Source organism: Ptychodera flava, chromosome 16 (assembly GCF_041260155.1).
Source record: "Ptychodera flava strain L36383 chromosome 16, AS_Pfla_20210202, whole genome shotgun sequence".
In the NCBI taxonomy this organism is placed as follows: Eukaryota; Metazoa; Hemichordata; class Enteropneusta; family Ptychoderidae; genus Ptychodera; species Ptychodera flava.
This window is the reverse complement of record NC_091943.1, coordinates 19,797,834-19,807,575: the sequence shown is the minus strand read 5'-3', so window position 1 is coordinate 19,807,575 and position 9,742 is coordinate 19,797,834. Positions and strand designations below refer to the sequence as shown.

The following is a 9,742-nucleotide window of genomic DNA, read 5'->3' as shown; positions in this document are numbered from 1 at the left end:
TGAGCAGCAGTTTAAATCTTTCATAATTGAGACACAAACGTTCGACACAAACTAATTTAAACACTTCATCGGAATACACCTCAATGCGATTAACATATTGCAATGCGCCGATCCACAGCAACTTTTTGATGAACATGACGATGGCAAACTTGAAATCAAGCAAAAACTGCAGCATGATATAGATTAAACAAACTGGGCCCTGTGAATTGGCCTAGCCATACCACTGTGGATCTACCTCGGTTGACAAATACCGCGAGGCCAAACTGACAGACAAAAATCATAAGATGTCTCACCTCTTAAGCCATAATCACGTTACAAGTCACTGTTGAGCTCTCTATGAGCTCCTATCTTACAAGAAGTCACACGGAACAAATGATCATATACATGTTCAAGGAGATTTTATTGTTAATTCTTTATCAGAAATTTCGCACAGACTAAAATTAACACAAGACGTGTGTCGAGGAATTGTTGAGAATTCCATCGGGCCAATAATACACAGCTTTCCCGCAAAAGATTGGTGAGTTTTCACATAAAAGAAGATGAACAAGTCAGTGTGATTCCAACCTGATAAAGAGCATTCGTTTCCTTTAACGTTTTGCTCCGGCAGAATAAGGCAGCAGCATTATATATGATGCTCTTTGTATGATGTTAACAAAGCTCTCCAATCGATTGAAAAACTGTGTATTTGGACACATCAATGTACAAACAACATGATCAAAAAGACTATACTTTTCTAAAATATCTCTCATAAAACACAAACTCGGGTTCATTGCAATCTGACCCCACAGTCCGTGTACCTGTCATAGAAATTATCAAAAAGGATGGGTTGAACGTGGATGTAACTTCAGCTGTTGATTAGACTTGATCCATACAAGACTTCATGTAAACATTGTTTTTGTGTCAAATTAAAACTGACATCCTTGGTGAGCACATTGGGTTTTACAAGCATATCATTGGCTCAAAGGCTGACAAGGAAAAGCTTTACATTCGACATGGGAGTTTTTGGGCGCAGTTTATAATCTAGGTTTCAATGCCCGACTTTCTCAGAGGGCATAATAAAATACCGAGTGTGTGAACTATAAAAGCGTAACATTTCAAAAGCAACACCAAGGGACCACACAGATTTGCAGGAAACCCAGTATGGTGTTACCACAAATTCAGTGACTAGAGTTCAAAGGTGTTACACTAACTGCATGCAGTTTTTGTGAAATTTTAAAGTTTACAGAGCTTACAAGGGCACAACTCAGAACGGTTTGTGCCTTTGTTACCATGCAAGGGAATGAACTTTTGCCACCAGATGACCAGTTGGACCGATGGATGACGCATGTGGGAAAAGGATGCAGAAACACAGCTATTTAATTCCAGTACAGATTTACTATTTCTACTATACACTAAAGGTTTGTTTTTTAAACACAAAAGATGAAAGGTTTAGGGATGAAATTACATGGCCCTCTCTAAAAAATAGGATTGCTCCGCTTGCACCGCTATCCAATATCCAACAAAATTGGCAAAAACACAAACGGTGTTTAGTTTACTTTGACTTTCTCTTGTTAATGTTATGTAGCAAGACAAATATTTAATGTCAGGTTCCTGAAGTTGAGACCCTGTTCTTTACCAGCATGTTTTTTCCATCAAACAGATGAATTAACACTTTGAAATTCCCTTCCATTTGATAAAAATTGACGTCAATGACACTGTAGCTCCCATCCTGGACTATTTAGTGTTTGTTCTCTGGTCAGATATTTCAACATGTGTGAAAGGGATAAAGTGCATGAAGTGAAAATACTTAAATGAAATGTACTGAGACAGTGAAATATGTTTAATGTAATTATTCAGAATATAAAAAGGGAAAAAATACAGAATTAGATATATCGAATACTGTGATACAACCATTATCTCAACAAGTCATTTACAATGACATAGTCCCCACTTGTAATAGGAGTATTAGTCTTGATGGGGCAGGAAAATGTGGTCATTAAGAAGTATCACTGGAGTGTATATGTTGAGATCTATGGGCACATAGGTCTATGTCGTTGTTCCCAATTTGAAACACATGAGGCATGTCTAAGTTATGGTTCTAAATCGGGAAAAAAGATCAGACCTCCAGCAGTAATGGCCAGCCAAGAAATACATATGCGCATTATAAATGAGGTACAAGATGTGACATCTTAAGGTCTAATATCCTATCAAAATTGGAGGGTATAGAACTTGTGGTTACTGAAATATGCAAATATGTATAATCAAGGTCAAAGGTCATCGAGGTCACATGACATTTTGAATAAAAAATTATATTGCTAATTAATCCCTATATGCCAAAAAATCAGATCTCTAGCTCTATTCGCTTGCCCAGAATTAGATGTGTACATAATTAATGAGGTAAAGCGTGTGTTGTCATAAGGTCTCCCATCCTACTAAATACAAAGGACATAGAACTTGTGGTTACTTATTTATTGACATAAACATATATTTTAGGTAAAAGGTCATCGAGGTCACATGACATTTGGTCAAAAAATTCTCTCGTATAGTTATCCCTATATACCAAAAATCAGACATCCAGCTCTATTGGCTCGCTCAGAATGAGATATGCGCATAATTATTGAGGTACAGTATGTGGCGTCATAAGGTGTCCAATCATACCAAACATGAAGGCTGTAGCACTTGTGGTTACCTAGTTATGGACAAATATGTATATTTGAGGTCAAAGGTCACCGAGGTCACTTGACATTTTGTCAAAAAAATTGTTTTGCTAAGTTATCCCTATATACCAAAAATCAGACCTCTAGCTCTATTGGCTCGCTCAAAATTAGATATGCGCATAATTAATGAGATACAATATGTGGTGTCATAAGGTGTCCATCATACCACACATGAAGGCTGTAGCACTTGTGGTTACTGAGTTATGGACAAATATGTATATTTGAGGTCAAAGGTCACCGAGGTCACGTGACATTTTGTCAAAAAAATTGTTTTGTTAAGTTATCCCTATATACCAAAAATCAGACCTCTAGCTCTATTGGCTCGCTCAAAATTAGATATGTGCATAATTAATGAGGTACAATATGTGGCGTCATAAGCTGTCCCATCATACCATATATGAAGGGTGGTAGCACTTGTGGTTACTGAGTTATGGACAAATATGTATATTTGAGATCAAAGGTCATCAAGGTCACATGACATTTTGTCAAAATATCCGAGATATCTGCGTGAACGGATGGACTCACGGATGGACGAACAGTATACACATATTGACTGGCCATGAGGGCAACAGCATACGTCTGTACCCCGAGGGACTGTGAGTCACCCCCAAAAACAGACTGTTTCCCGAGGCCGTAGGCCGAGGGAAACAGTCTGTTTTTGGGGTGACTCACAGGCCCGAGGGGTTAAAGACGTATGCTGTTGCCCTAATGGCCAGTCAATATGTGTTTTGTAACACACCTCATCCGTAGTCATACATAAGAACGTACCATACACAAAAGTTGTCGCATGTAAGCTATATGATGTAATATGTTGGAGTGGTTCAGCAAGAAAAAGTTTTTGCCGACAGGGTCGCAATACTTCTGCAAAACGTTCAATGCACCTTTGATTATCGTCTTCGTTCGTCTCGAGTCCTTGTTTGAAACCAGAGCATTCAGTTCTTCTCAGAAAGTAGGATAAACCGAGAAATTTCTCGACTATCGTTTCGCTCGTCCGCAGACAGCATCTTTGTTTACATTCCAGTTCGCGCATGCGCCAATGTTTTTTTGACGTCAGCGGGCATCATTTTTCGGAACTGATGCCTGGCAGGCAACAGTTCCGGCAAATGATGCCTGATGACGTCGTTTACGTGGATCAGCACAAAAAGAACGCATCCCACGTGACTGTCAATTGGCGAATTAGAACACAGACTGCGGATGAGGTGTGTTACAAAAGGACATGTCTAATCTATAAGCTCACTGGACTTCATCCGTGGGGACTAAAATTGTGTCACTGCATCGTTTTTGCAATATGAATATGATGAGAAACTAAATTTTTATTTTTCGTGGCCTTATACATGGGAGTCTATGGAGATCTGCCTTATACATGGGAGTCTATGGACGTGTAAACTAAAAATATGCAAATTTCACCACGATTTGCCCAAATTTGGGAAAGGTCACTCCTATGCACTTCCATACCAAGTTTCAAATCAATCGGACTTGTGGTTTCAGAGCAGGAGATTTTTGACCAAAATGGGAGAAAATTACAAAAACATAGGGCCAAAGTCCCTGAAGCTACTATAGACATGGATACAAAATTAAGTATTTCCTGACTGTATGAAACTATCTCACTAAGGTCATCCTAGGGACTTGTAAACCAGTAAGTTCTGTTGAATAAGTTGAGACTGTACGTACTCAGAGAAAGCACACTGAAGACAAATGTTTGAAACTTAAGAAGTTCAAGTCATCAAACGCATTATAAGGAATCATGTTACACTTTCATTGCACTGTTTACACAGATTGCATAATTGCTATAAATAGCACATGAGGAATCTTACAGCCAAGCTTTACCATAAAAACCCTATCACTTTGACCACTCTTTTAATTGACCACTCTATTTTTTCCTCAAAAAGTAATCTTTTTTATCCTTACCAAGTCAACCATAAATGGAAATTAGAACTTTCTCATCTCTATTTATTTGACCACCCTATCATGACAAACTATTATGAGCAATTTCTTTTAGATAACATAAATGGTGGTTCAGAATATCAAAGTTGGGATTCAGGAAAGTTGCCTTTACATGTTTTAATCCTCCAAGATGGTAAGCATTCACTATGAACTGTCAAAAAAAGTTGAACTTTCTGATAATTCCACACTAAAATTATTTTGGCTTTGATGATTTCCTAATTAATTCAATTATTTAAAATCTTATTAATTATTTTTTTCTGGGTGAATTGATAGGGTTTATACAGTACAAGAATTACATACAATGTAAGTCAAATTTTGACCAAAAATGACAAAAAAATTCCTTAAAAATACACATTTGCATATTTCATCACAATTTGAACAAATCTAAGTTGGGTTATCCCTAGGGACCTGTATACCAAATAACAAAGCTGTCTGACCAGCGGTTATGAAGAAGAAGATTTTTTACCCAAAACACCTTTTTTGGCATTAATTTGCCTATTTTCACCAATATCAAAAATTAAACAAAATAGTTTCTCAAAATCATATTTTTCATCTACACAACAAATATCAAATCAGTAAGTACTGCGGTTCTCAAGATATTTGAGTGGACGGACGCCTCACAAACGGACATACATACATACATACATACATACAGACTGACGACGGACGCCGGACGGATACCCATCCCAATAGCTTCTATAGACTATAGTCTATAGTAGCTAAAAATTCATGAAAATAACAAGTCCAAGATACTGACCCAAGATGTGCACAATCATTTCATGTCAGCCCAAAGTACTTACATGCTAATTTTTCATGTAATCTGCTCAGTGGTTATTGAGTTTTTTCAATTTTGACTGTTTTTACATTTTTTCACTTAATTTGCATATTTTTGGCAATGACAACTTCATTTGAACAAAATCTCATCTACAGCCCATCATCCATGTACACACCAAATATCAAGATGAAATGTACAGCGGTTTTGGAGTTTTTGATGTTGACGGACAGACATACAGACATACAGACATACAGACATACAGACATACATACATACAGACATTTCCCTAGCCTATAAGAATAGCTTCCATTGCCATATATACATATGGCTATGGGAGCTAAAAATTGACCTACAGTACTGTCAACAAAGGTTTCACTGAAAATTTTTTTCCTGGATAAATTGTATATGATTACTGACAGCACAATCGATATTTCGCCTTGAAAGTGAAAGACTTTAACTTTCTCTCAGATTTTCCTCAAGAAAAATTTCAACCATCCACTTTCAAAATCAAGAATAAAAATCAGGGGAAGTTGCTGCTGGAGAAACAAATTACCTGACATTTATTGATATTTGAAATAAAAAATGGCCGCCATCACTGGGTTAACTCTACACAGAAAAAGAAAATTTTAAATTTTCAAAAAGCTAAGACGGTGAAAGTTTTTCTTTCTGAAAGAGCTTCAAAATGAGCCCCCACAAGTGATAGACCAGAAAAGAACCAAAGAATTTGAAAAAGTTTGAGAGACTGAATATCTATCCCAGAGGAACATTCAACCTTAAGCTGTTTTTGTCTCCAACAGCAAAACTTTTCAACAAAAAACTAAACATACGGGAACAATTGCAGAGAGCCATTCCTGGTATGTCAACAGGTGACATCGGCCGAACTACTGTATGACTTCTGCTGTCTTGCGACTGAAAAAATCACCTTTCATACGAAATCTGCCAGTGAAGTGACATCTTTGGACTTGCCATGAAAATCTTGACAGAAGACTTCAAGCATTAAATTTTATACCCAGGCAAGACTTTAAGGCCTAAGTGGCAAAACTTTCAGCATTTCCACATTTCAAAAGGCATCGTCTAGTTTTCCTGTCGCTTTATTTAAATTACATCATTGAATGATATAAGACACCCGCTGTTGACATTTCTGGGACTCAGTGACCTTGGCCAAACTACATTTACAGTAAATGATCTCTGGCTGCCTTGTGATTTTATACCCTGTCTACAAGGTACACATGAGGTACAATTACATTTAACCCTTTGACTGCTGTAATTTTTCTCACCAAAATTTTAGTGCAAAATTTTACCAATTTTCATGTATTTTTAGGTGAGTCTTTTAATAATTTTGGACCAAATGGACATCATATTTCATTGGCTACAGTTTCAGTAAAAATTTGAAAAAAATTGACTGGGATAAATGTTATAAAGGCGACAAAAATTGACAGTGGCACTCAAAGTGTAAAACACCAGTTTTCCAAAAGCTGTCTCTACAGCTACCATGTGATAACATAATTGTGTAAGACCAGAATTTTGATTACACCTACAAATGTCTTTTTATCACACAGCTTTTGTAACATTTTCAATGACAGTGTGGAAACCCTGAAGCGGTCTTATTTTGGGGTTAAATTTATCCAGACCTCACTTTCACAATTTGCTCAGAGATAAAGTTGATAAAAAACCTACCCCTCTAAGTGAGCGTTCATGTTGTTCTGCTCGCAGCAACATGCTAAATTGCCAGTTGTCAGATCTCTACTCCCACCGAGCTTGTGGATATCACAATGCATGCTTTGGTGATATAATTTATGGTACAATACCAGAAATTTTGTCATCAGCATATCTACATGGTATATGTAAACATAAGGTGTGAGCAGAGCTCTGATAATTGATAACTGAACACGTTTCAGTGGGCAGAACATAAATAATTACTCACATGAAACAAAAATAACCAAATTAATCCTCTGTCTACCAGGCTCCATTGACAAACCACAGAAATAACTACAACTTGGGACAAAGAGGATTAATTTGAAAAGATAGCAACTTCGTTCCTTTTAAGGATGCAATATATCAATGATTTGCTAACGCCTTACATGGTTAGAGAAAAGAAATTATGTGCAATCGAACAACCAAGAATAGTCGACAGTTTTTGTTACTTGACCCTGCAGGAAATAGGCAGCAAATTTCAATCCTTTTTGTAACTATTTTTTTGTTTCGTGTTCCCTTTGTTACAGGTGCTATCATAGGCCTCTGTAAAGCATGCAGAGAAAAACTTCACAATGTTCTAGTTTGTGAAATCACAGTTCCTTCATCAAATTGAGGGAATGCTATACAATGAATGACTGTAAATACAAGGGATGGCTGTAAACACGGTGGATTGGACATAAGTTGAGCATGGAACTGATCAATCTGAATTCCAATTTCTGATGCTGTGGAACTTACGGGATTTGACAATAAACACTTCAGAAGGAATGGTCAGAATTTCTCCCATAAAAGTTTTTTTGGGCATTCCACAAATTGGCAAAGTCATTTTTTGACAATTTTACATGGCATGCATATTTTTGTCCAGTATTGCATTTTTTCCCCGACAGATGTTGAGATGGATACTTTTAGCAAGGCCGGACGAATACAAAACTCCATAAAACACTTTCTGATTCGCAGACTTCTCATTTGTGTTCACCCTGTGTTATGAGCTTCGTCCCCTGGTCTCCCATGTCCCAACTACATTTACGTGTAAGCTCGGAAATAATGACTGCAGTGCAACAGACTTTTCAACCAATCCTGGACCCCTTTCACCACAATGGTTTGGCCCAAACCCATTGTTATAAACCTTGGTGGTGGATCCATTTACAAGCGATGGGGGTTAAACAGAGTACTGGCATGGTAAAGTCACATTGACTACATTCATAATATGCACACACCTTTTTCAATTTAAAAAAATGGCCGCCTTTCCTGTTCGGCTGGCAGCTTCAGATCTTTGCTCTGATGAAAAATAACATGCCGGGCAAAATGGTATGACACATTGAAAACAAATTAAGAAATACCCAAACTTTAAGAAACATGATAACAAGATATTAAAAACAAGACTGAATAATTAAAAGTTCAAAAAGACAGCTGATACAATGATGTATGTAAAACACGAACAATTAAAAAGTTTTTTTTTCTCAAATATCAAAACCTTCATGTTATCCTATAAGTTTTCCAAAAATGGAAGAAACAGTATGAAACATCCATCCATCAATCTAAAAAAAGAAAGGCTCACCAACATAATGAATTTCATACAGGTTAAAATAAATACAACAGTGAACATGACCAAATAATCTTGACAATTCTAGACGAGAAAAAGAAAGAAACATTTACTATTTTACAGATTTTTTTTTCGCTGAAAAATTACTATGATAAGCGGACTGCCGTATCCGCAACAAAACTGGTACATCACATGCCGTACATACAAACATGTGGATTTGCAATCTCTAGGTTACTACAAACGTTCACAGAACATGTAAAGTTTATTTCAGTATTTTTTTCTCCCCAACATCTGGACTTCATATTACTTTGCTACCTATTCTCTCGTGAGATTGTTAACAGAAAGTTTCCTTTCAGTCTCATCGACGCAACGTCAGCACTGACTATGAAAACTCATGGAATGCACAAATGCACAATGGAATCCATATTAGTAACTATGACACATACATGTATATACTCTGATGATACAATTAACATTTCAAAAGAAAAACAAAACTTCATCCGCTACACTCTGAATTTCAGGACTGATTTTTAGGATTTTTGAAAAAAATTTACTCACAGATGGAATGAGTATTTTGATGATAACCTGAGAAAAAACAACCTTGCATAATTCCAGTGCTACTCGGTTCTTGCTATGCAATCAAGTACGTTATCAAATATTTGTCTGAAACATATATCAAAATGTATTTATTTTCTCTGTCAGTAAATTTGATGTCATAACAAGTTTTCTTTGTCAGGTTTTAAAATGCAATAAAGTTAAGACCAATCTGTTGCCAGATTCGCTGCCATGAGCTGGATTTCCCTCCAAGTTCTTTCTCCTGACGTTGACATTTCCTTCCCAACAGCATTATCAACTGTTTCCGCCTCTGCCGGAATGTTTGCAGGATTCCGATCCACACTGGCATGAGAAGTACTTGCGCTTAACTCCCCAGAATTTATCTCCATAATCAAATCTGCAACGGTAAATAGTAACGTTGTGTCAGTCTATAAATTTTCTCATAGATCAGGAAGTGTTTTAGCAATGTCCATTCTACATTATTCATTCTGTATCGCGAATATGAATATCCGTTTTTTTTTTCGTTTACCCTTATTT

At 36.7% G+C, this 9,742-nt stretch overlaps 1 protein-coding gene across 1 annotated transcript in view; it reads right to left on the bottom strand.

Annotated features, from left to right (window-relative positions):
* Positions 1 to 381: 381 nt before the first annotated feature.
* LOC139152842 (uncharacterized) overlaps positions 382 to 9,742 on the bottom strand; it is a 64,569-nt gene continuing 55,208 nt past the window's right edge. Inside the window, exon 24 of the mRNA XM_070726195.1 lies at positions 382 to 9,602. Within this exon, the coding sequence (XP_070582296.1) occupies positions 9,500 to 9,602 (103 nt within the window). The 3' untranslated portion in view covers positions 382 to 9,499. The remainder of the gene's footprint in view (positions 9,603 to 9,742) is intronic.